This window comes from Mauremys reevesii, linkage group 7 (assembly GCF_016161935.1).
Source record: "Mauremys reevesii isolate NIE-2019 linkage group 7, ASM1616193v1, whole genome shotgun sequence".
Taxonomy (NCBI): domain Eukaryota; kingdom Metazoa; phylum Chordata; order Testudines; family Geoemydidae; genus Mauremys; species Mauremys reevesii.
In genome coordinates this window covers 12381677-12409110 of record NC_052629.1, presented here as the reverse complement: position 1 = coordinate 12409110, position 27434 = coordinate 12381677, and the positions used below count along the sequence as shown (strand labels likewise).

The window sequence follows — 27434 nt, the reverse complement described above, 5'->3', positions numbered from 1 at the left end:
GATCTGCTGCAGTTATCTCTAGTGAAGAATAAACTTGTATGAATGCTGGGTTTAGGGGAGTGAATCAGGCTCAGTTTATAAAGCCATGGACAGGATGAAAGCATGTCACCAGTAGCTCGTTATGCTGTACCATCCAGTTTTACAAAGCACTACAAAGCTGATCCTTTGTTATCAAAGGCTCATCTGCTGTGGAAGTTATTTTACATAGAGGATAACAGGAAGCTGAGCACGGTGCTTTAATTCTGTTGAAAGGTTCTGCAAATGTCATCAATTAGAGGAGAGTTTGTCACTTTTGTGTTCTTCAGATAATTCCTGAGATGGAAAAGCAATAATAATTCTGTTACCATTTTTCTCAGTCACAACTTATATAGAAACCAAAAGATTCCCTGTGTTTTTATGGGTGTTTTGGAATGAATTAAAAAAAATGAGTAAAATAACATACAATTAGAGAGAGAGAGAGAGAGAGATGAGGATCAGCTCATTGCTCTCCTCCTATCTGACATTATCAGAACTTCACTAACTCCTTTGTAGTGTGTCTAATGTCATCCCCGGTTTCAGAAATTTCTGATGTATGAATTAAAAGTTTGAATCAAATATATATTTCTAACGTATTTGCCTTTCTGAAATTTTTCAGTGATACCTTGATAAATGTTCTTGCCTTTCTGTTAATAAAAAGTGCACTTTGTGTGGTTTTTTTGGCCCAACCTGTTGCATGGCTTTGTATTTGTCCAATCACAGGCACTGACTTTTTTGTTTTTGTCGGTGGGTGCTCCACCTGCACTCCACCCTGAGGTCCCGCTCCCACTGGCTTCTTCCCTCGAGGCCCTGCCACCATTCCGTCTCTTCCCGCTTCTGTTCTGCCCCCTTCCCGAGTGCCTCTCGCCCCTCCCCCAAGGTCCTCCCGCTTGCCCGCTGCTTGTGCCTTTCTGCCCCTTCCCCGGGGGCCCTCTGCCTGCCCGCTACTTGCTCCTTTCTGCTCCCTCCTGCCTTAAGGCAGGAGGAGGCAGAGAAGAACGAGCAGCAGGGACCTCAGAGGAAGAGGTGAAGTGAGGAGTGGGGCCACAGTCCATGGTGTTGAACATCCCCTATTTTTTTTTCTGTGGTTGCTTGAGCCCCAGAGCACCAACAGAGTCAATGGTCTCCTCTTCCTTGTGGAATACAGTATTGTCATTGGACATATTTTCTGTTTGTCGCTTTAGCTTCTCTCTGATGGTCCATTTTTTTTTCTTAGGACCATATAAGAAATAATTCCCTCTTTTCAATATCAACTGTGTTTACATTCAGTGTTCATTGTCGATGCCTTCTGGGAGTGTGGTTCATCACTGTAGCTAGTTGAGTAGAAGTCTCACTGGGAATGTTTATAAAGTTCAGCTCTCGCTCTCTCTCGTTCACCTGATCAGATGTTTTTTCACCACTCCTCCAACTTGAGAAGAAATGGGCAACCAAACCTCTTCAAACCACTGCTGAATTGGGTTTATGTATTCCTGCTCTATGCTGAAGCAAACTGGTTAATTCTATTTCAGACTAGTATCTACAGATACTCTCTGAGGTTTCAAAAACAAAAAAAGTCCCAGTAAATTCTTTCACTCTAGAATGTCACTTTCCTTTCCCCTGCTAAATCGATGTGTAATATTTAGTAACTGCCTGGCCTGTTTACCCCAGGATCAGAAATCACAGCCCCTCTCTAAGCTGACCTGACGTAGTGAGAACTCTAGTGCTGACCACCTCACATTCATGGTCTATAGCAACCACAGAACTAGAGAGCTCTTGAAATGAGGTGAGAGCATCATCTACCCTATACGTCCAACCGAGGAGCATGTATTTCAGAAAGCCCAACCAGTAAGGCCATTTATAAATTACCTGTATGTTTATCATGAGTTAGAATAGTCACACTCAGCTTCTGGGTATGTACATTACTGTATGTCCTGTTGGCAAGTCACTTAATCAGTCCGTGCTGCACTTCCCCTATGCTTGAACACCAGGAACACAAGCCTGGGGTTGAGCCTGTTTGCTATGTGGAGATACAAGGTGGAATGGAAAGCTCCTCGCACATCCAACACTCCCCTTGTTGGACCGAGATTATGCCCAGTCCTGCCTATCTTTGGCTACAAAAAGCCTGATGTAAAACCCAGTGACCTAAATGAATTCTGGATCAGGCCCTAAGAGAGGGAAACCTCAGTAGCTCTTATGTGCAAAATGTTATAAATCTGCTCTCCTATCCCATGCAGACTTACTGAGCTTCACTTCTGTATTTGAAATAGGCTTACATTTTCACAGCACCATACAGGGGTTTAGCCACTTTTCATTCCTAAAGACGAGCAACATTCCGGCCCAATGCTTTGCAAACAGGCCCAGATGAGACAGTGTTTTCCTCTGCCGGTTGTACTCCCAGTAGCATGCCCAATTGGATGACTTGTTTTTAGACAATGTTTTTGCTCGGGAAGTTAGTGTGTGCTATACAGCATCCTGCATGGATGATCGATTGGGAGCCCTTTGGGGCAGGGACTGCCTTTTTGTTCTGTGTTTTGTATAGTGCCTAGCCCAATGGGGTCCTGGTCAACATATATATAGCAGAGGAAGACCTGGTACTTGCTCTTGGCAAGACAAACCTTTTACAAGCTAAACTCAGATTGGAAGGCACTGCCATCCTCATGCAACACAAATCCCACTGAAGCCAGTGAGTTACAGAGAATTATTGGAGCCTAAGTTTGAGCACTGTTGACACGTGTACTGTCCAATGACACATGCATTAAAGTTAAATACTTACCTCCCTTGTCTAGCTCAAGCTCTCGAAAGCATAGTGACAGAATGTCACTCAGCCTGGCATGGCCTGGATCTGTTAGGTTACTTCGACTTGTTTATACAAACAAATGGATGTGCTTCCTCATTTTTCAGTATGTTACAAGAAACCCTCTCACGGCAAGGGCTTTTTGTAGTGCTGCATTTCTTTGGTTCCTTTTAAGACTTCTCTTTAATCTGGCTTTGAAATTAGAGAGGGAAAATACAAGATGCAGTAAAACTTGACATAAGCAACTAGCCAAGAAAACAGTTGCCTAGTGGAGGTTGGTCTTTAATCCCAAGGTTCCCAGTACTTTTTTATTTAACTTTCAGTTAATCTAATGTAGTTGCTGAAGCTGGAGTTACCCATTGGAAGTGGCTCTTATGGAGGTAGGCCTGACCAGCAAAGCCAGCAAAAAGAGAGAAATGAGCATTGTCTTCTGAGATGCTTTTCCTTGGAGCTTGGAGTGCTTCCATATTGAGAGAGTTCAGAAAGCAATGATTTGACATCCATACAATATAGATGTTTTTAAAGCAGGATTTGGGGCAAGATGTGGGGCATCCCAACTGAGCACCTTTAAAAATAACATGCATTCTTTTGTTCCTTTGTTCCCTTTTTTCCCTAAAATATTCCATACGTTACCCTTGAGTGCATATAATTTAACTCCATAATCTACCCAAGTGCATAACAATCACAAAATCTTGTTTTGGCTCCATTCAGCTACATGCATTGCCACTCCAGCTAATTGTATATCCACAGACTACATAATTCAGTTTGCTGGCTGTATACTGCATAAATCTGCATATTGATATACAAATGTGCCCTCTTAGCAGTAATGTATCTCTGGATAACTGAATAGCTAGGTAACTGGCAAAATGTTCATTTAATCAAGTGTTTCAGAATTGGCTTCATAGCTTTTAGTATGCAAGGCAAAACTTAAGCCAATATGTAAAAGAAAAAGTGGTGGTATGAAAACCTTCACGGTAGTGGCAAAAAGAATGTGTAGAGTGTTAACTGTTGGCAAGTGTGTTCCACTCTTCAGTATTCGAAATGGTTAACTTTGATAACTGCTTATTCTTGGTATAGCCCCATGGTGATACTCACAAACCGAAAGCAATACATGTCTGTATGGATTCTCCAGAGCCCTCTGGCACAATAAAAGATAGCAATGCCCCTGAATGCTTTTAGCTTAATATATGTTGTGCTTTCACAAAAGAAGTACACTGGTGCAGTTAGACTAAATACGAATCATTAGAATTTTAAATTGGATGTAAGTAATAATATCCTTGCCTAGATATCTAATATAGATTTTCAGTCAGTTATGAATAATAAGCCTGTGTCTATCCCTAGTATAGATTCAAGCACTTATAATGTGTCCTGTATTGACCATTTTTTCATGAAATGGCTGAGGTCTCTCTCAGTGGGTGTAGGAGGAGGAAGGACTGAGAGAATGGAGAGGCAGCACTAGTAGGGTGCACAGGGAGTATATTCACTTTGGGGAGCTCTTGATTTGTAGTAATGCGTGTTCTTCTTCTATAACCATTATTTAACACCCAAGAGGACATGGCCAAAGTCATTTTGCAGTTGTTCAGCTAGGGGGGTATCATTGCTTGTGTGATCTGTGGTATACTTGCGTATCTTTTGAGTATCCTTTTTCTCCTCTAATTAGTCTGACAGTGCTGTGCCCTTGGCTGTGAAAAGCAAGGCTGAAACAGGTGCACACTAACTGCCCAGGCTATCTTCACACTAGTTGGCTGAATGATGAAGAATGCCGATACAATTCTTTTTCTGTCCTCAACTTTTGGCCAGTCATCTTATTCCCAAGATCAGGCTATGTTTTCCCATTCTCCTCAATGGGAACTGGGTAAAAGATCCTGACGCACTCTTCCTGAACCTGCAGTGTATGGCCATTTCAATTTTATCACTGCTTGTTAATACTTATGCAAGCTAAGATAACGATAAGATTAGTCAATCCTCGTGCTTCAGGGAGTGAGTTGATAAGCTGACTTCTTCATGTTGCCTAATTGCCTTGGTGCTTTATTTCCTCTGAAACATCACATGCCGGACAGTGTCAGAAACTAAATGGATGCTAGTATGTTGGCTCTTGTCATCAGTAATGCTCAAGCAACATAAAGTATGTGTGTGAGTATAATATATGTAATATAATAGTAGGGAGGGACTGGAAACATTGCATGGTATTGCACACATCTGCTTGGTGGAGTATGCTGTGATACCCTTGTTACATAGTTTCTGTCATGATCATCATTCTGCTACTGGTTTCAGCTGGGTGGCTATGTCCAGTATCTCACAGAGCTGAACATAATCCTCAATATATTTCCCATTATGCAGCAGGGGCATACATCTTGTTGCAGTTTGGAAATAAGGCGCATAAAATATTGGAGTACTCTGTGGTAATCTGAGATTTATTTTTTTTTAAGACAAAAACATAATTACTTCAGAAGCCATAAAGTGGCTTTGTGCTACTGGTTCTAAGAGCTCATCAGATTTTATGTAGTGCCTGAATGATTAATGGAGATAAACTGGAAGAGAAACCTCTACAGTCTTACATTCTCTCTCAAGCAAGCTGTAGTTGGTCAACTGTGCAGAGAAAGGCAGTTTTCTTTGAAGCAATGAGTGAACAGGTTCTTACTGGGGAATCCTACTCTGAGAATGGCGTGTGTCCATATGCACAGAAAATCACTGCTTGCTTCGGAGGGATGGGTAAGAGAATTTAAAGATGAGCATGTGAGTGGTATGAAATGAAAAGATGCCTACAAATTGCTACTGCCCTGGATATTCTGAGTAAATTGTAGATGGCAAAGGGCTGAAACCTGAACTTCATGATTAAACCTGTAAAAATGTGACATTTTACTATAGTTGGAGAATTTGAGTCATTTGGTACATGAAAGTGCATTTCAGAACAGTCCTGCTGCCAATTACACTCCTGCCGTTGCTGTTCTTTTACTGTTACTTAGCCAGTGATATTTCTTTGTGTAAATGGTATAATCATTGCTCCATTTCCATCGGTATGAAGGCAGCTTCTTTTTATTCTCAGCTAGTGTACAGAGACAGTTACATGGCAGAAGTATATAATCCTATCATCTTGGATAGCTCCATCAGATATTATTTGGGACTATCTAGCTGTGCAGTAAAATTTACAACTTGTTTCCAAGTTGTTGTTTGTTTTATTCTCAGTTGGTTTCCACTGAGCTGGCATGAAAAACTCAGGACTATTTCTGAATCTTGTTTTCTGTGCAGCAATAAATAATAATAAAATTACATGGAAATGCATCAGTAGGAATCTGGTTCTGATGACAGAAGCAATAAAGGCATCATTCCTAGTGCAGTATACATGGCTGCCTTGTATTGAGATAAAGGGCCAAATTTATCCCTGGTATAACACCACTGACTTCAGTGAAGTTTATACCTGCAATGACCTTTGCCCTGATCCAAGGTCTGATTTGCTGTTCAGTGAGTATATTGTTTTTTTGTAAATATTTTCTTAGCACAATTAAGTTTGTGGTTATTTATATGTTCTAAACAGCGTTAGTGCAGAAAGAGTATCTATCTTAGGTTGCATTTGAAATGTGTATATAAAGAAAATACGTATTTCCTGGGCATTCTGTTCGTTTTGTAAGTATTACCCCAGTTCGTTAATCCACTTCATTTCCATCTCATAGCACATTAGGAGCCAAACCAAAACCCTGAATCTTGAATACACCATTTCCCGTATTCTGTAAAGACTAGAATCATAGCACCAGTCTGGAAATGGATTTGAACCTCATGGCTTGCATCGATAGATACGTATTTAGTTACCTGGCTAATACTGGAGCAGCTGCCTTTATGCGATTTCTGGGCTGAGAGGACTGGGTTCCTCAGGGTATACTACAGGACAGTTTTCAGGGATGGATCTGAGTGGTGAAATCATCCCTTTCAGAAAATTAAAATGACTTCTTTTGTCTGTGTTTGTTGCCCCTTTCATCCCTGTTCTGCTTATGAGTTGGGAATCGATCCTTTCTACCCGGTGGGGTGCTTTTTCTTGAGGATTATGACATTTGCCTTTGTCCGTTTGGTTCTGCTTGGCTGGATATTAGGGCTGGATCACAATGTTTGGTACCAGTTTGTTGTACAATGCTCCAGATGCCTTTTAAATGTACAAATCTGCATCACATGCTCACCCCCATTAATTCACTAAACCAAGATTCCAGTAACTGACTCCTAAATGGATTTACAAAAGGTGTCCTGCCACACAAGAGTTGAGGCACGGGGATGGGGCATTGGAGAGGAGCTTGCACTGCTGCTGTCTGCCCATCTGGGGTACCTGTGCTGTAACTCAGGAGGCTGTAATTGCAGGGCTTTTCCGGCAGAAATCTAACTCTAGTCTGTGTTTGTTCAAGCCGTCATTGGCCTTTTCCATCCGTATCTGTTACCTCAGGCTTTACCCTTAGAGCCAGTTTTTGCAGATGACCCTCAGACTGACTCAGGGAGCCCCTCTGGTTACTCCAGGTTCCTTAGTCTTGTTTTGCTCACTTCTAGTACTTGTCCTCTTGGATTATGTAGGCAGGATGCAGATTCTTAAAGACATACCCTCCGGTTAAAAACAATAACGCAAAATCCCACTACTACAGGAATGGCATTACAATTAATAATTACAGTACCAAGGCCAGATAGTAACTGTCGGACGGCGGCTGCAGTGTGTGATCATGGAAAGGGGCATCATTGCAGCAGGAACTCCCAGAGTAAATAAAAATGCAAGACACATGTTTAATGTCATGAATCGGTCATGCAAAAGCGAAACGTGCGCTCTTAAAAAATGTGTGCTGGTGTCGCTAGTGGCTACTTCTGAGTCAACAGCAACACTCTTATAGCTCTTAGAGTGGAGGGTTTTTTCCAGTAACTGAGTGCGTTTTTTGAGTTTATCATGAAACACTGAATAAGTGTCATTAATGTTCATGCTGTACAAAAGAGCAGCTTTGATAGCCTCAACATGCGTTCGACTTTTCTCCTCACTCCAGAGTCTGTTCATCCTACTGAATGCTTATTCCACAGAACTGTTTTTGGTTGGTGAAGCGAGAGCAAATTGTGCTTTGTATAGCAATACTTCCCGAATGAAGATGAACAAATTATGTTGTAAATTAAAAAAAGAAACCCTTATGTTTTGATTGAGATGAAAAGTCAGGACATTGTGGGTGCCCCAAAAGAAGTTCCTTGGACACAGGGAAATTACACAAAAGGAACTATCCACGGTCACTTTATCCCAGAAACATTGTGCCAAACTTCGGCACAGTCCCTCATGGAATAGGGAGAGAGTGGCCTAGTCTGTACACTTTGAAATGGGGTGGCTGGTGTTTCTCTCCTCCAGTACCCTGATGCCAGCTCTGCCTGGCTGGCCATGGTGGAGGGATAGTGAGGAATATGGTTCTGAGCTCAATCCTCTCTGCTCCCTTTGAAGAATCTAGTCCCACTGGCCTCCCTGTCCTGGAGCAGTCGTGCTCAGAGAGTGCAGGGACTGGACTTCTGATGAGATAGGTACAAGGGATGCAGATTTGTGTGCCTTTCCCTGTATCCTCACTTGTGCACCCTCATTGAAAATACTGCTACTTTACTGATGAGCTGCTAAAGGGAGTTATCAGCAATTACTCCACATTGCCTTTATAATGCATGATTACAGGGAAAGACTGTGACTTCTTCTGTCTCCGATCATTGTGACACAACAGATCAGATTGGCTTAATGCTGTTGTGTGCACTGTCCAATGTAGCTGCCCAAGAAGTGGACCTGGCTGGAAGATGGAATGAGTGCAGTCATTGCTTAGAGCAGGACTATTTCAGCTCTTCCACTGGTGCAATGGGTACAGCAGTAATGGGTACAATATGACTGTCTGAGCTGGATGGTGTGTGTGAGCTTGAGCACCTCTTTCAGCATGTCATTGGCCCCAGACGTCAAACACAGATTGGAGAACCTCCTTTAACTCAACTGGTAGAAGCTTTTGCCTTTTGGAGGAGGAAGATCTTTGTTCTCCATAGCCGCCATCAAATTCCAAATGGCCACGGTGTGCTACAGAGTGACCCTTGTGAAGTCCCGGGGTGGCTGATGCTCGCTTATCTTCAATGGAATGCTGTGAGAGTTAATTCATAAATGTTTGCAGAGAGCACTATGTGACTCTGATGGAGGATGCTACGGAAGGGCCTATGATTCTTGAGCCAGACCCTCAGCTGGTGTAAGCTGGAATAGTTTCATTGAAATCAGTGCAGCTATGCAGGCTTATAATAGCTGAGGATGTGGCCCATTGCTGATGGCTAAGTTGCAGAATCCCAAGAGCAGGGTGGTTTAATGGAAATCTTGACTCAGGCTTAACTTCAGCATCACTAATAGTACCAAGAAACACTAGTTAAAATAAATAACACTTCACAGGTTTATTTTTTTAAAAGGCCTATAAAATAGACAATAAAGGCCTAGATTGGTGAGACAAGACATTGTTTTGTTTACTATTTTTAAAATGATCTCCTCTTTCGAACGTGCCCCCTCCAACAGATAGTACACCTCTACCCCGCTAGAACGCTGTCCTCAGGAGCCAAAAAATCTTACTGCATTATAGGTGAAACCACGGTGAAACTTGCTTTGATCTGCTGGAGTGTGCAGCCCCACCCCTCCGGAGCGCTGCTTTACCGCGTTATATCCGAATTTGTGTTATATCGGGTTGCGTTATATCGAGGTAGAGGTGTATTTGAACTTTGAGGGAGAGTTGACTGAGGATTTCTTTCGCAGTTTCTCACTGTTTCACAAGCTGATTATTTTAGTGTCTTAGTCCCCCCTAATTTGGTGGAAACCTCCCACAGATGCAAAAACAGTTATGTGCACCGTCATTGTGCAGCTTGGTGTGTGTGTGAGAGAGAGACACACTTTCAAAGGCACAAAACGGGGAGTTTCCATGGGAGGTGGGCACTTAACCGTCTTTTCTGTCTTTGAAAATCTCTCCCGCACGTGCTGTATCTGTGGGGAAATTTAGAAATCTTACTAAAAAAAAAATCTGGAGCCAAATGCTGAGCATCTTCCTTGTTTTTTCTTTGTGGGAGTTTGGCTCAAGGAGGATTTAAGATCTGCTTACCCGCCCTCCCACCTCCCCACCCCAAAAGGGTATGCTTGGGATACTACCTGCACTTTCTCCACACAAATATATTTTTGTTCCTTTTTATCTCTTGCACTGACTCTTCTGTGACTTTTGAGTGCTGTGTTTATGTTTAACAGCCTCTCTTTAAGGAAAAAAATCCACGAGATGATTAGATTAGCAAGTCATTAGATCTGGATTTAATGTACATTCTTATTGTAAATTAGGCAGGGTGAGACAGCACTAGGATCTTCATGAAACTTCTCCAGTTAGTAAGACTGGAAGGAGGAAAGGAAGGAAACAGCAGTGCTGCGGGAACAATCCCAGCCGGGGGATACTTATGGTTGGTTGTTTATAAAATGGTGGAGGCTGTAGGAAGGATTTCTCCCAAGGAAATCAACTTATGGAGGGAGAGTTGCCTGACCTTGTAAAGCCTATGAAAAATAGGATAGGCGGGCCCTACCTTTGCTGTAACACATATGGAGCTCCGCATAGGAAAGGGGCTTGGCAGATTAAAATGCACAGATGTATATGTGGGGCTTATGATGGTTCTCCCATTATAAGATTTTTAATATACTAAGATTTTTTGGCAAACTAATCCTCTTATGTTCCTCAGATACATTCTTTCTCTTGCCCTGGATATTAATCCGATTTTCAAATACTCAATATGCTTTTGCTTCAGGTTTAAACATACCCCAGTGATGAGTTGCTGATTGCAACAGTTTTAGATGGCAGTCACCTGACCAAGTGTACTGTCATAATCTCTTAAAGATAATGACTAAAAATACATCTTCCTTAATCTCCTTTGCTGGGCAAGGAAAAAAGATAAGGATCTGTGAGGACAGTGCACCAGGGAGTACAGGGCTAACCACACACACTATTGGTTTTACCTCCTTAGCTGTTTGCTATATAGACATGCCATCTTTCCCCATCTTAAACAGCTTTGGAAAGCTCTGTGGATCAGGTAAAAGTAAAGAACTGGTATCGGAGCGAGTGAAGTTCAGGAACTCTGTCAGAAGGATGTCAGTTATTGAAGATGGGGACATCGCAGAGGTTCTGTATCTCGTTCCCAAGCAGTCTATTCTGAAGCAGCTGCCCTATTTGAATCCGGATGATTATTATTTGTGCGAACGATTATTTGACAGTCCCGAGGAATTTGGTAAGTGAGAGAACCAGGATCACGCTTGGTTTGCGCTTAGCACGTGGGTTGAACTGTCTCGTCACTGCAGTACAGTTAAACTTAGCTTCTAGCAACCATGCAGTGAGGCACTTTGTGAAAACAGACTGTTGTGCAGTGTCGGCGCAATCGATGCACTGCCTAGCCAAGAGGCTAGAAAAGGAATTGGTAAATCAGTAGAGTCCAAATGATTAAAACTAGTTACTGGATTTGGGTACCTCAATTTATGGGTGGCCATGTTGACACCCCTTGGGGCTGATTTTTCAGACGTGTCGAGTACCCAGAACTCCAGCTGAAGTCAATGAGGGACTCTTGGGTGTTTCAAGGCAGGTGGTAGTGTGTGTAGGCTAGCCCGAGAGTTGGACTCTGGGAATTGTCGGTGCTCAGCAGTTCTCTTCTGTTCTCGGCTGCCTTACCCTGGTAATGACCATAATACACCTCTACCCTGGTATAACGTGACCCGATATAATACGAATTTGGATGTAACGCAGTAAAGCAGCGCTGCGGGGGGTGTCGGGGCTGCACACTCCGGAGGATCAAAGCAAGTTCGGTATAATGCAGTTTCACCTATAACACGGTAAGATTCTTTTGGCTCCCAAGGACAGTGTTATATCGGGGTTGAGGTGTAATATCCCTTTTGTTTTTAAAAAGAACTATGATCAAATAACGTGTTTTTAGATTTTGCTGTTTTTCAGATGCTGATAAAGGGAGAAATACCCACTGTCTGTGCAGTGGGAGCTGCTTATAGTGAGCTCTGAGATAGTAAAGTAGGATAAAAGTTCCAGATTGTCTCGGTCTGTTGCAATGTGCTGACTGCAATTCCGAAACCTCCTGTTTAGAGGGAGCTTGTTCCGACTTGTTCACTGAAGGAATGTACCACCGCATTACATATGATTTTGTAATTCCATTTCAACAGTGGTGCTGATATGATTATTCAAGAGGTGATGCCTCTCTTGGGTATGTCTACCCTGTAGCTGGAGCGAGCGAGCCTCCCCCCCCCAGCCCAGGTAGACAGATGCATGCTAGTGGGGCTCGAGCTAACACGCTAAAAATAGCAGTGTGATCACTGAGCCAACCTTGCAGCTAAGGATTCAGCTCGGGCTGTCAAGCTTAGGGGGGTCAGGCTGGCTTGAGAGCCCAAGACGCGGTCCCCCACACTGCTATTTTTAGCATGCATTTTGTGCCCCACATGCATAATAGTGTCTGTCCAGGCTGGGAGGCTCGCACCTAGCTGCAGTGTAGATATACCCATGGTGACCAGAGTGCTGAGCTGGGATTCCGGAGACCTACGTTCAGTTACTGCTCTGCCACAGGCTTCCGTAAACAAGTCATTTGTTCTCTCTATTTCAATTTCCCATCTGTAAAATGGGGATAATTGCACTTTCACAACCTCCCAGGGGTGATGTTTAGATAAACCCATTAATAATTTCTGCGGTGGTCAGATTGTGCATTGATGGGGAGTACGTAGATTAACACAAATGTCAATATAATAAATAATCAGACTTTGTAGTGAGATCTTCCAGCCAAGGATACTTTAAAAGTGTGCCTGTTATCATGACCCCCATTTTACAGATGGCAAAACTGAGTGAGCGACTTGCCTGAGGCCACACAGGGAGTTTGTGGCAAAAGTAACCCAGATCTCCTGACTCAGAGTTCCCTGCTCCAATCTCTGGACACCATTGCCTCCCTGACAACTCTCCTGCTATTGTTTAATATTGATTTCAAAACAACTGCTTTGTGAGTTTCTTCTGCAAGTGTGACCTCATGCAGTGTTAACTACTATGGGTTTATCCTAGAAAAGCACCAGCCAAAGAGACCAGTGACTCAGTCCCTTTGCTATTAAATTGATATTTTTAAGAAATTAGGTTGTTAATACTTACTGTGGCCTTAACAGCTCTTCGGAGTTGAGACATACAAATGTAGATGTGCGTGATGCATGCCCTGTATGTGTGCAAAGCCTGTTTCAGATCAAGGTTGCTTGTTGGCTGTGGGTAGCTGACACATTCAGTTAATGATGGGTCAGCATTTGTGACACAGTGAGCATTTGTGGAAAAAAATTATGGAAGAAATTGGATCTAATTTAAAGTGCAAAGCTGGTGGTTTTGGATTATACATGAGCAGATACCATGTAGGCATTACTTCTGTTCCCATCAGTGGAGAGAGAATCATGAATTCACCCTAATTCCAGACTGGAGAGAGTTTGAGTGCTGATTAGTTGTGTTTTCAAAGGACTATGGGCAATCAAATAATAGTGGGAAAGGCTGATTCACATATTGGGTACAGAGTAACTAGAAGGGCATGGAGTGGCTGCAGTATTACTAGTGATGGGCAGAACAGGTGAAAGTGCATATCTGCTTGTTGGTGTATCTTTGGATGTTAGAGTGGAAGTCAACTAGTACGTACTCGCAAATTCTGTTTCAAGCATCAAAACCAGATCAAGATTTTGCCCTATTCCCCTGCTCTGAGAATTGGAATAAAAGCTATGATTTCCCCAGTCTGTGGTTAGGGTGACAGTAATTCCCTTCCTACCCCCAAATGCCATACACAAGAAAAATATCTGTATGGAATTTTTATCATCAGTTGACTTTTCAATTTAATAAATATTTCCTCAGTAATAATAGTTGTGGCTTTCAATAGCAAGATGCGCAGCCAATTTGTTACCATCTGTCACAGGGCAGCTCCTCCCCCTGGATAGACTAAGCCAAGTGCCCCTGGACCAGAGCAGGTGAGCCCAATCCAGCTAATTAAAGAGGGCTGGCCTACATCTGGGCCTGTAAAGGGCTGCTGATGGGCAGCTGGGGAAGGAAGAACTGAGACAGGCTGAGCATGAGGGAGGGAAAGCCATGCTAGAGTGGAAAAAACTCTGTGGTAGGTCTCTGGAGCAAGGGGCACAGGGAAGCAGCCTTGCGGCTGCTGCTCCAGGAAGGGAACAGAGCTGAGTAGCTGGAGTGCTAGAAACCCCTGGGAGGGGTGCTCCTGAAGCTAAGGCAGTGGTCCCCCAACCTTTTCCTCTTGTGCCCCCCCCCCCCCCAAGTAATAGAATGTGTGCATGCCCCTCTAGGCTGGGAGTGGGGGCTAGTGGCCAGAGCAGAGCCACAGCCACAGATAGGGATGGGGCAACAGTGGAGCTGGGTGCAGAATGGTCTGGGTTGTGTTCCTTCCTCCCAGCCCCCATAGGGACTGGCCCGTGCCCTACTGCACCTCCTACCCTGATGTTCCTCTATACTCTCCTAGGGGATGTGCCACCGTTTGGGGACCACTGGGCTAAGGACTGAGTTAAGATTGTTTTTGTTTGTTTGATAATGTCTGTTAAAGAAATAAACCTCTGTGTAAAAGACTGGGTGTGGCAGTGCATGTTTGGAGCTGGGGAGGAGCTCGGCCCTGGCGACACCAGCCATGAAACTTTAGAAAAGCAGTTTGTTGGGAATCCCATGCCTTTTGAATTCCCTAACCTCAACCTGCAACAGGCTAAAAAACTTTGGGCAAAACTCTTCTTTGTGGTTAGCAGGGAGGGTCTTGTATCTGATGCTCTGCTTTTCCCAACATACATATGGATTAGAGAGACTTGTGCCCATCTTTATTGGATCAGGAAGTTTGTTGTGTGCTGGTCATTCTCTTATGACGTTGGGAAATGTATATGCTAAGTGGCTGTTTGTGGTGGCAGTGCTTTTACCTTTGCAAGGTGGGGAAAGAAATTGCTTTAAAATGTATTCCCTCTCTGCTACGTAATACTCTGTACTGCAAAGGTGCAGCATAGTTTTATGCCATTTAACTGTGGCCTTAACTAACCTTCTGATGGAAAAGTAAGGATGGCAGAAACCTATGTGTCCTTCTGGATAGTCATTGCATTCTGGGTAACTGCTGTTTTTTAATACTTACTTTTTAATGAAGACTTATATCTTCGCTAAAGAACGAGGCAAAATGTGTGAACTGGATAAGAGCTGTAAAGGCAGGGCAGAGGCTAACTGCTCAATAGTGCATGGTGGTTATTTTTGGAGGCCACTTTTTGAAACAGTCAAGTTTCTTTTTAAGTCAGAATTTATAATAGGACGTTTAATCAAATAAACGTTTTAATGGATTACATGATGGATCTTTGTAGAAACTGCAAAGATAGCACTTTGCCAAATTACTCCTTTGTCTTGGAAAGTGCAGACAAGCACCTAAGCATGTATAGGTAATCGAGCAGGCCCTATCTCACTGGGGATTTGCCCAAGTTTCAGCCGTTAGTGTCCAGCAGCAACAGAGTAGCTAGACTGGTGTGAATCCCTAACCTAGACAGGAAAAGCTGCTGTAAGTCACCTCTGCACCAGTGCAGTTTTTCAGTTTCACTTATGACTTGTAGTGCTACATGAGGAGTTAGCATTAGTGCAGTTATCCCAGTGATCTGGCTACTGATGGCTGAAATCCCCAGTGTTGGGAAGCCCAAAAACAATGGGCCAGATGCTGAAATCTATTACACAGTGTAGGTCCTGCATAAATCCATTTGGTCTGAGTCTCTGCAGCTTTATACCTTTCACAGTCATTTCCACCATTGCAAAGTGAGTGCAAAGTGCAACCATTTTGCTGTGGTACCATTTCACACCCACTTTGCACTAGTGTAAGTGACCATGTGAGATGCAGTGTGGTAAAATATCAGGTTCCTTGAGGTTAGTTAAGTCTCGGTGGTGTAACTGAGATCAGCATCTCGGCCAGTTAGAACAGAGATGGTGAAATGGATATTAGAAACTGTGCAATACTTGCTGTCATGACTCTTAAAGCTGCAAGAGACTTAAAAGGCAGAAAGGGGATGAGGCCTGTTCTTAGCCCATGTGCCTGGTTTGGGATTACAGTGCCTCAAGTTCAATGCTACAAGATTTAACAGTTTAACTGCTTGGCTGGGAGTCACTTTGTGTCTAGGCTACTGCTTGACTTTACAACTTGGAAATTATCCTGTCCAAGATACTTCGATTTATGTGAAATATTGCACAGTCCATTCACACCAATGGAATGAAATTCATCGCAACAGGTCTGTTTCTCAGACATTCAGAAGGACAAGGGCAGAGATATTTGTTGAGGAAAAGGTGCTCAAGTCTCATACAAATTGGAAGTTAACTCTTGACATGCTCTCACTCTCTGCATGATGAAGTCTTGAGTTAACCTAGGGAGATAATTAGAAAACACACTTTTGATGGAATAGATTAGATAACAGGACAATGCCATGTAGGCTCCTATTAGATGACACACTGGATTGGTTTTGATAAATTTACTCTAATAGTGAGTTCCATTGTAAAAAGTGTGTGATAATTCATAAGAGATCACAATCTATAATAGCAAATGTGGGTGGGAAAAGGTATGAAATGGAGAGACAGAAAGACTTAGTTCAAACAAGGCCTACTGATTATAATTTAAGGACTGTGTTACAATCATGCTGGTAGACAAGAAAAATGTGGAAACAAATCAGTGAACCAGAACTAGTGTCATAAACTAGGCCTAATTGGTGGATAAAATAATGAAGGGATGGGCTATTCCGCCCACCAGCTTTTTCCTTCTAAAAACTCTCTCCAGTTAAAGGAAAAGAGAACAGGGGATGTTGTTGAAATGCAAGCTTTATTTAATACTTTGTCAAATGCTTTAACTGTTTTCCTTTTCTTTATAGTTTATAAAAGGTTGAAATGATTTTAATGGGGTGTTTGCCATGTCACTAAGCAGGCCGAGGTCTCTGTATTCTAAATTCTGGGCCTTGTTGTAGCACTGTTTAATGTTGGATAGTGACTGGATTTGTTAATGCCTTTGGCTCGTTTATTTCACCAAAATTAATACAACAGGTTTCCTGCTTTGTGGCTTGGTCATGCTCATTTCTGTTGGTGTTTTGGTGGGATGTGGTCACCTGGTATGTGGAGGACTGGATGGATCAGGAGATCAGTAATAGAGTTTGGTGCTTTTTCCCCTCTAAACAACCAGCTGAAATCAAGCCCGTGTTGGTAGTGACCAAAAGCTGTTTCTTCCTGGCTATCAAATGGTCTGTGTGTGAAATGAGGTGGAAGGACTTGGGCTGTTTCCTAGTGGAAGTGTCTGTTTTGGTTGACTGCCTCTGAAGCAGAGAGATCCTTCTTCGCATTCTCAGGTCTAGGAGACTCAACTATTTTCTCTTCACCCAAAGGGTTTCGAAAATCTGGATGGGGAAATGTGAAATATGCTCTTGTTCTGTAATTGTATCGTACCAGGACAGGCCTGGAGACTTCAATCCTCTGTCAGTCAGGAAATGCGTTTCATTTGGCTTTATTAAAATCAGCAAATATGGACTTAATTTTCCTATAGAGCCTGTTTGGTTAGTGAGAGCCTGGGATACAGTACAGACACTGCAGTCTTGGTACCGAATGAAGTCAGTTGTACTGTCTTCTCAGTTTCACAGTCTTTGTTGTTACTAAGAGTTGATTAAAGCTTCACATGAATGTTGCAAAAGCCTACTCCCCTTCCCCCCCCCCTCACTTTCATAGCACTGTTCCTCTCTTCTGTTAGGTTAATGGCACCTTGGGTCATGGCTTGTCCAGTCCCACCATAATTTCCTTGTTGTAACTCGTCCTCGTTTAACACAGTCGGCATGGTTAGCTTCCCAAGAATGATGCTGTTGTAGAGGATCGAGCCTTTACTGAAAACAAGCAGTTATTTTCCTGCTGACATCACCAGTTCAAGCTCAGTTGGCTTTTCAAGGCTTTGTTCTGGTGTCAGTTGCAATGTGCTGAAATGTAACACACAGAGTTGTGGGGGATGGGGAGATGAGCATGTGGCAAGTGTGAGAAAATCTGTGGTAGACTTGGGAATCTAAAGGGAGAGAATGAGAGTCCTGGGAAGCCAGGATCTAACCGGTGTGATCCTGGGGAGCTTGTGAAATAAGAGCAAGATGTAAAACAACATGAGAGGAATCCATGGGGCAATGTGGTTCAGGGCCAGCAGGATCCCAGAGAAGATGGCAACAGGGCAGCAGAACCCTAAAGTTGAAAGGGGCCTGGAACTGTTGTGGGAATCCATCAGATCAGACTCTGAGACATGCACAATCGCTTGTATGTGCACTGCCGTGCTCGCTGTCACTTGTGCACAGCTGGGATCACACTTTCATGGTCAAGCCTCTTTTGTGCGTGCTGACTGAGTGCAGCTCAGATGCAAAGGGGCATCATGAACATGCAGATTCTATCCTTACACAAGTGACAGGCCTGGGAAGAAACTGGAAGTGAGTTGAGGCTGTTTGGATGATTTGGCCCAGGCAGTCTTAGGGACTTGCTATACTAAAGCAGAATAGTTTTAGTTTGAAAATGTGCATGCTAGTATCAGTGCCTGTTTTGGATGAGGTGGACAGACCGGGAGACAGAAGGAAGCTACAGGAGGATCAGAAGGGAGGAATCCCAGGAGGCTGAAAATAGCACAGTAGGGAGCTGAGAGGATTGGAGTGGTGCGGAAAAGCTTACCAAGAAGAGGAACAGTAAGTGGGGCAATGAGGAAAATGACAATTGGGGGGGAGGACGAAGAGTAGCAGTGGGTAGGGATTGAAGGGATCCAAGAGAGGATTAGAGTAAAATGAGGGGATCAGAGAGGATCTGTTCTGTAGGGGGGCTGAGGGGATCTGAAAGGGTAATCACAGTGTGAGGTTGGGTGGAGTATAAGGGACTATCCTTGAGAATAACTGGCCTCCTGTAGTCAGAACAGAACATCTGATTTGAATCTGTGCCTACCTTTATTTGCTTTCCACACACACAGATTTTTCTTGCTGTGGCATAGCAAGCAAACGGGGGGATGTGATCTCCTTGTTGTTTGTCCCTGGCAGAGACTTGGCAGACAAATGATGGGATTGGGTTTTGTGTCCCAGGCTTGTGTCTGAGAGAAGCTCAAAAATCCCCTGGAAGATCATAGCCTCTGATAGCAGCAGCTGCAGTGATCAGAAAGGAGGAAGGAAGACAGAGAAATGCTCAAGTCTCTTCTGGACTGTTTTTGTCCTGGCTGCTCAGCCTTGTTCTAGAGGTGTATAGACCATTGGAGCTTTTCATCAGAGATAGGTGCATGTTCTTCCCATGACCTGAAGCCATAGCACTTGTCAGTAGGGTGACCAGATGTCCTGATTTTATAGGGACAGTCCTGATTTTGGGGGCTTCTTCTTATATAGGCACCTATTACCCCCACCCACTGTCCCAGTTCTTTACACTTGCTGTCTGGTCACCCTACTTCTCAGGTTTCAGAAAGCTAAGCAGGACTGAGCCTGGTCTGTGCTGGGATCAGCTAGTTTTGTTCATTCAGTAGGTGGCGCCTTCCCTCTGTGCCAGCATTGAAGAAGTGATGCTATGGGGTGCAGTGCTGCTGGAGACTTTAGATCAGATGGAAAAAAGAGGTCCTGCTTGCTTTTAGCAAGAGGTGGGGGGGAGGGAAGGAGGGAGTTAGCCCTGGTGACCTGATGACCTGACCCAGTTCCAGTTTAGGGAATTGTATTCTTTCACCCTACAATTCCTCTCTAATGTTCAAGTGGATACAATACTCTTCCCTATTTTTCCTAGATTGATGTGCAGTATTTTTGTGAAGACTCTTGTACCTTGTGCGGACCTAGGCTAAGTGAGCCACAGTGGTTACACTCACTCCCTGGAAAGATGTACAACGCACCCCAACTTTTCTCTTTCTTGGTCTCCTCCCCCTACCTCTCAGCATCTCTGGAAACTGATTGCTGGGTCCCTTACAGTGCTGTTGCACAGTCAGAATAGTGCTTCAGAATGAAGGGCCATGCATGGTGAAGCCCCTATATTAACACTTAGAATCCTGCATCTTCTAATGAAAACAACCTCCCCACCCCATGCAGAATGCCTCAGTATTGCCCTCAGCTTTTAGGTAGCTAGGACTTGCACACAAGCAATACTTATTGGTAGAAAGTACTCTCTATTTCTAATAGAGAAACTGTTTTGTCTACAGACGGTCCTTTGGCTTGATAATAGTTGAAAGTTTAACACTGTTGCTATTTAGATTTCAAAGGTGACTGTGATTCAAAGCTGTATTTGTTTAATTTCATCATTTTTCCTGTGAGGGTTTTTTTTTTTAAACTGCAGCCCTGACTTATTTATTATAAATCACGGCAGGATTAAATCAGAGGGCAGAGGTCGTCTTTGGTATAACTCAGATGACCTCAGCAGTATTACACTGGGGAAAAATCTGGCCTGGGCCTTGTGAGAACACACTCAGTTTCAAAACAGGCTTGTGTGTTGCCTGAACGCAAAGCGAGGATCTGACTCAAGTGTATGTTAGAATCCTGGATCTAAAAACCAGTGCAGTGAGACTTCTTTAAAGGTGCACTGACATATTAGGAATAAATTTAGCGCTCCTGTGGCTGTTTCCTGGAACCAATTCTTCATTTTCTATTAGGTGCAGTGTATTTAAACAACCTCCCCACCCCATGCAGAATGCCTCAGTATTGCCCTCAGCTTTTAGGTAGCTAGGACTTGCACACAAGCAATACTTACTGATAGAAAGTACTCTCTATTTCTAATAGAGAAACTGTTTTGTCTACAGACGGTCCTTTGGCTTGATAATAGTTGAAAGTTTAACACTGTTGCTATTTAGATTTCAAAGGTGACTGTGATTCAAAGATGTATTTGTTTAATTTCATCATTTTTCCTGTGAGGGTTTTTTTTTAAACTGCAGCCCTGATTTATTTATTATAAATCACGGCAGGATTAAATCAGAGGGCAGAGGTCGTCTTTGGTATAACTCAGATGACCTCAGCAGTATTACACTGGGGAAAAATCTGGCCTGGGCCTCGTGAGAACACACTCAGTTTCAAAACAGGCTTGTGTGTTGCCCGAACGCAAAGCGAGGATCTGACTCAAGTGTATGTTAGAATCCTGGATCTAAAAACCAGTGCAGTGAGACTTCTTTAAAGGTGCACTGTCATATTAGGAATAAATTTAGCGCTCCTGTGGCTGTTTCCTGGAACCAATTCTTCATTTTCTATTAGGTGCAGTGTATTTCGATACAACTTCAACATTGTTTACACTGCATTTCTGTATCCAAACCTTTCACCTGGATCTAACCTTCCTGGATTCGTGCATTTGCGTAAGGGTTCAATTCAGACTCTTTTGTTTAGTAACACTTTGATTTAACTTTAATCCCCATTAGCACTGCATGGTTCCCCTCCATGTCTCCATCTAAATTCTTTCTTGGCTGTTTTATCTAATAACTGAGAGCAGCAGCATGGCTGTTCCTTCTATTACTAGATGCTGATGAGCAAGATTAGCCAAATCAGCTTTGAGTAGAGAGAAATAATTCAAGTTGTATTTTTACCTCCTCTGCAGCTATAAGTATGTGGGTGGCGTGAATATTATTGTGGTGGATGTAAATGAAGATACCCAGATGCTATGGTGAAGTGAGCCATATAAGTACCTAAGTAGAAGAGCTGTCCCTGTTTCATCTACGCCATTAAAATCCACCCTTTCATCCTCACCTCTTGCCAGTACTTAATTCTGTGTCTCCTTGACTGCTGCACCTTTAATCTCTTAGGTCTCTGCATTTCAAGTCTCTCCATTCAACTCAATCATATCTGATGATGTGGTCATGTGGATCCATATCCAGATTTCTGAGTACCACCAAACCTGGGGTGTTGCAGAGCTGGGGTTTTGTTCAAGCCCCCTGTAGGCGTAGATGAGGGGTCAAATTCAGCCTTGTTAAACCATTGGCATCAGTGGAGTTGCAGTACGTATGAATTTTGCTCATGATGTTTGACCAAATGAGTGTAGTAAGTTTTAAGGAGAATCTATTGACAACTTTTAAAAAACATGTACAGAAACAAAACTCAAATTACCATTGTCTCCAAAAAAGAGAATTTTAAATGAAGTTGTCTTATTTAAAGGTTATGTTTACTAGGAAAGAGCCAGCTGTCTTAGAATTGGCTTTGTTATATCTGTTTTGATTCCCTTCCCGGGTTCCCAAACAAGAGCTGTTGGAAGGGCAGGTTCAGTTCATACCAGGAGCTCATTTTATTTTGGATGAGTTAACTCCCTTCAGCATCCTCTTCCCCTCAGCCCAAGAGAGGAGTTTTATTGGAAATGTCCATGGCTGTTACAGCTCATGTTTAAAGATGAGGGTTTGCAGTGATATTCCCATGGGAATATCTGTGACTAATATAGTTAGTCTGGGCAGGTAGAATGAAGTACAGTACATTATTACTAAGTGAAGCATGTTTTTAAATGTGGCAAGTTACCTTTCTTTGTTCCTCAGATGTCTCCTTGTATTACTAAAGACTGTGGAGGTTGCCAAATCCTTTAAAATATCTCATTAAACTTTCAGGATTCCTTCTGAAATTAGGATGCTCACTGTAAATCTTTCTGATTGAGATTCATTTTGTTCCTGCTCTTCTTCACCTGCCCAGGTTCATTGTGTCCCCATCAGAGCCCTGTGTATCCCCCTCTGTTTTCCATCCACATCACATCTCCTCTCCTCTGAACAAGGAGAACTGGATGAAACTGGATGCCTTTCCCTAATCAAATATGGTTACTTCTAAATGACACTGAGGAGTAATTACCCTTAGAGGGTAATATATCAGGACTGTCAGTCACACCCCGGTCTCCAGCATGAGATGAAGATCACTGGGCTGGCCAAAAACGGTTCAGATATTGTAGGGTTTTTTAACCTAAATGTAGAGCTGCATTAAGATGTGGAGAGAGAGAGAGTCCTCTGATGGCACTGTTCGGCTGGCATGGTGAAGAGATTGCAGGGCGAGCAGGTGAAAGGGAGTAAGGGAGGCAGCAGATCTTGAGACTCGAGTTTTACCCCACCTCCTACTAGTATAAATAGGCTTGTTGGTGCACCTTTATCTCCACAAGCCTTAGTAGGGTCTCTCGGTGCCCCTGGCAGCCACTCCTTCTGCTTATAAGAGCCTTAGTAGGAGTGGCAGGTCCAGAAGAGCCTAAACATGGTTATCAACCCCCTGACTAGAGTTAGCTGGTCTTGTCAGGTACCTGATGGTCCCATTTAGCTAGTCTGGGCCAGACAAAGCCGCCTCTTGCTTCTGGGAGAGAAGAGGGATAGGACAGTTGGTGCTCAAAGCATCCTAAACTTCCTGGGGTGGGGGCAGGAATCCCATCGGTCTCCTACTGCCTGTGAGGTGAGGGCATGTGCGGGGGAGGGGGCAGGGTCGGGGAGGTAAAACTAAGGTAATCTTGCTTCCTTAACTCTGAATCTCTGTACTTTCAAGCAGTGGTTTTCCCCATATATCTAACCTTTATTGTGAATTTCCTGGATTTTTGAAGGTTGGGTGTTTTGTGCTTTTTTTGTTTGTTTGTTTTAAACTACAGTGTTCTTGGAAGGATTTTTGACTCTTATGTTACTGATATTATGGATGGAGCCATTCATGGTTCCATAGGGAGTTAAAAGCAGGTTCTGATTTGTCCTTAAAATAGGACTAAGCTTGCCCTGTTAAACACTTGAAATACTATTGTCACCTTTCAGCAAGACTGGGTCATAATGCTTTTCATGGACAAAGTGTGTCTGTGTGTGTGTAATATGCTCAAACTTAACTACGCTTATCAAAGACTTGTTTTGACTGAGGTGTATGTGCACTGTGGCTTATTTGCACTGCTGCAGGAAGCACACATTTCTCTTTCCATCGAGAGATGGTGTGGCCTAGTGCATAGGGGATTGGAAGTCTGGAGGTATGGGTCCTAGTCCTGGCTCTACTACTGACATGCGTGTGACCTTGAGCAAGTCACATCACTTCTCTGTGCCTCTGTTTCCCCTTCCACCCTTTGCCTTGCCTATTTAGACTGTTAGGTCTTTGGGGGAGGTATTGTGTAGAGTATGCGTGTTTACAGCTTCTAGTTCAACAGGGCCCTGATCTCATTTGGAGTCTGTAGATGTTATTGCATTTACACATGGTTGGTTGGGGGGTGGTGGTGGTGTTTGGTGGTGACTTATCAGCCATAATGCTATATTAAAATCACTTGTGGAACTTCTTTAATAAAGAGGCACATGGGGTGGGTTGTTTATTTTGGAGTGGAGATATTGGTTAGAGAGAGAGAGAGAGTATGTCAGAGGCACATCTGCAGGATGGGTCAAATCCAGCCATTTGCGGGTATTCTTGTTAACCTCCCAAGGGAAGAGATGCAACTTCATCACTTAGAACAATGAAAATTTTGTCACCCCAGTTGAAATATATAATAAGGATCAGTCATAACACAATAGGGCAATAGGCTAGATGATCTTAAGGCTCTCTCTAGATTGCAAAACTGTCTCTGAGGTATTTACCGAGTAAGGGTTAATGCTGTAATGGAACCATGTCTCTTGTGAACTTGCAAGCCCTAGGAAGACTGAAGAAATTGGCTCTATTCCCTGACAATTTACTGACTGATGCAAACTTTGCATTACTCTATTCTGCTGTGGACTAAATAAATTGTGTCTTTCCTGAGAAGTGATGGGCCAGCTAATCAAATAGTCAGCAGCTTCCCATCAGGCAAAAGGCCAAATTCTACTCTGCATTAAACTGGGGTAAGCCTGGAGAAAGTCCACTGAAGTCTAAAATGACTCTATTCAAGTCAGTGTCTGTGCCTGTGGTGAGAACTCCGGATTGCGCTTGTATCAGCCAAGCAACACTCCGTCCTCTATGTTGCAGATGTGGTTAGATAGGAGTAAACTGGCAGTGTGGGATGTGCTCATGAGGAACTGGAACCAGAAAATGCTGGTTAGCAAAGCTCAAGAATGTTGAAACTAGAGACTGATGTGCTGCCTTCTCATGGCACTGGACCATTGCAAGTGCTGTGGAGCAGTTTCATGATACCCCCATTGACCTTAATTTTTTTTTCCTCCTGGCGGGCACAGTTAAGCTAGGACAATAACACAGTGGGTCACCTTCCATGTAAGAGCATGGAGGATTTTGTTTAGCGAAAGGAGGCATTTGCCAAAGACAAGTGTTCATAGCAGTATTGGCTCTTAATTGACTTGTGCCATATAATGGTTTCTCTGTGGATATCTGCAGCAGGGTTTGTTGTCAAAACTGTGTCTGCCTGGCTTTGAACCAAACGGAGATGCATGTTCAATTAGGTTAGGTGTTTTGGATGTTACTGTATGTAACAAAATAGTCTTTCCCTCTCCCCCCCTCACCAGTTTCTGATTACTGGCTCGTCATTCAGTGGACAAGCGCTACAAGTCAGTTTTGGAGGAAATCATAGAAAAATCATGCACTGGTATTTATAAACCATTGCCTCATCTGTAGGGAATGAGAGCAAGATAAAGGCTTTGAAAGCCAACTCTTCAAGTGAGAATAACAATTTAAGATCCTGGTTAACCTATTTATTTATTTTTTTTCTTTTTGAATGTACTGTTTTGTGTCAATGCATGGTCCTTTGAATCCACTAATATACAAACAGTCTGGATTCCTTGCAACAAGTATCTCTTTTTAAAGGGACAACAGTAATTTAAAAATCACATTTTTGGCTGAATGTTTTGTATTTGTGTGTGTCTCCAGAGTTGCTAGTTACTCGTCCTTGTTCTCCAGTTGGTGAGGTTTTTGAATAGATTCTGAAAGGTTGGCAGAGGTCCCATTGTAGCTTAAGAATTTAAACAATGAGGTTAAAAACAAAAACCACTCATGCATAAAAGTGTAATGCATTTGACTTTATTTATAGTACCAGCAACTGATATTATATTCTTTCACTCAGGAGTAAATTACTTGGCTCCTGACCTCTCCAGTGTAATTTACTACAGTGTATGTTTTAAAGCTATTTTTACGTGCATGTTAAAGGCTAACATTGCAGTTTTCTCTGGCTGGCTGATGGGGGTGGGGAAAATCCTTCCTTGCAGCCATGGGTGAGATGAAATACAGCAGTGCTAATCTCTAGCACATGTGAGAAATGAGGGTAATGGACTCGGAGAACAAAAAGTCCAGATACCAGCGGTTAGCTGACATGTCAGCAGCTGCTAAAGTGGAAAATGAATGATAATTGTTGATGCAAACCTTCAGAGAGTGTCTAAAGATCACAGCAAAGGGTTAATCGTAGCCATGTGTGTAGTGCCTTCTGGCATTATGTAGCATTGCAGAGCTAGTATTTATGAATGAAGGTCAGACCTGCCACTTTCAAGCATAGGTGCTGGAACTGCGGGTGCTTGAAGTGGTTTGCATTATATACGGGGTTAACAGTTTGGTTCAGTGGTTCTCGGCATCCCCACTATAAAAAATTGTTCCAGCACCCCTGCTTTCAAGACCCTCTCTGACTAGCTGTTTACAAAATATGGTGTGTGTGTGGGGGGGTGGTTTTTTCTTTTTCTTTTTTTTTTTTAAGAACAAAGCTAGGTTGAATTGCAGCCCTAATTGCTCTCTGTCAGAAATGTGACATGGTGCACAATGTGTAGGGGCTGAAGGGGTTTAGCCCATCTTCACCAAGTGAGCTGCCAATGCTATTATTAGTAACACACTGAGTCATAGAAGCAAGAATGCCAAACTGCTTGGGCTGTGTCCCTGCTGCACAGGAGAGAGCTAACAATAGAAGTCCAGCCTAGATGCATTCGGCAATAGGCATTTTTCCCCATGCATTTCCCTACATGTGTTTGGGTTTTTTAATTTTTTTTATTTAATTTAAATAAAAACTTAGTTGAACCACATCAGAGCTGAAAGAGGCTGGCTTATTTAATTTCTTTCTGTACCGGGTGGTATATATACAAAACACTTTGAAATATTTGCAGTAAATAAAATCTATCACAGGCTGTATGTTCTGATTCTCCAAGATGCATCATCCATCTGCTGCTCTATCAGAAGGGCGCCTGCATATTGATTCTGTACATTAATTTTTTTCTCCTGAAGTAAAGGGTTTTGGGAAGGGATTCCCTTGTTGTGGCCTGAATTACAATCCAACTTCAGCTCTGCGAACCTGGAAGTGTGGTTTAACTGACTTTGTTACTGGAAACCAGGAATACCTGAGGTTATGAACCCAGGTCATCCATTGACTTCCCCTTTGAGCTCAGCCTCATCTTCCTCTTTTTCTTTCCCATTTGTAAAATAATGGGTGAGAAAAGGTACCTGCCCAAAAGGGGCATGGTAAGGGTTAGTTAAGGTTTGTAAAGTGATTTTGTAGATTACTGCAAAGCATTATGAATAAAGCCCTTTGGAGAAGGAAAATGTATATAAGTACAGTATTGCCAATCGCAATTGTTCACAAATCCATGTTTTTTTTTTTTCCCCACCACCACCACCCTGGGGTTGAGGGGAGGGGGTGGAGATTGGCTTAAAAAATGAGATTTTAAAAGTTTATTTTATATTTGTCTTCTGGTTTTTGAGCCACTAGGCATTGGTTTTTTTTTTAATTGTTAGCATTATATAATAAATATGATTAAGGGCCAGCCAAGAATGGAGCCCCATTATTCTAGGAGCTGCTGTACA

The 27434-nt window shown here is 42.9% G+C and overlaps 1 protein-coding gene across 4 annotated transcripts in view; it reads left to right on the top strand.

Annotated features, from left to right (window-relative positions):
- Window positions 1–27434, top strand: part of ABLIM1 (actin binding LIM protein 1) — a 295428-nt gene that overhangs the window by 77924 nt on the left and 190070 nt on the right. The window contains exon 1 of one of the 4 annotated variants that reach the window (XM_039546130.1): window positions 13848–13930. The exons of 2 other annotated variants lie outside the window; for them this stretch is intronic. In XM_039546130.1, the coding sequence (XP_039402064.1) occupies window positions 13906–13930 (25 nt within the window). In that variant the 5' untranslated portion in view covers window positions 13848–13905. Of the gene's footprint in view, window positions 1–13847; window positions 13931–27434 lie in introns of those variants that run through there. One more of the 4 variants, XM_039546142.1, reaches the window with a different exon arrangement.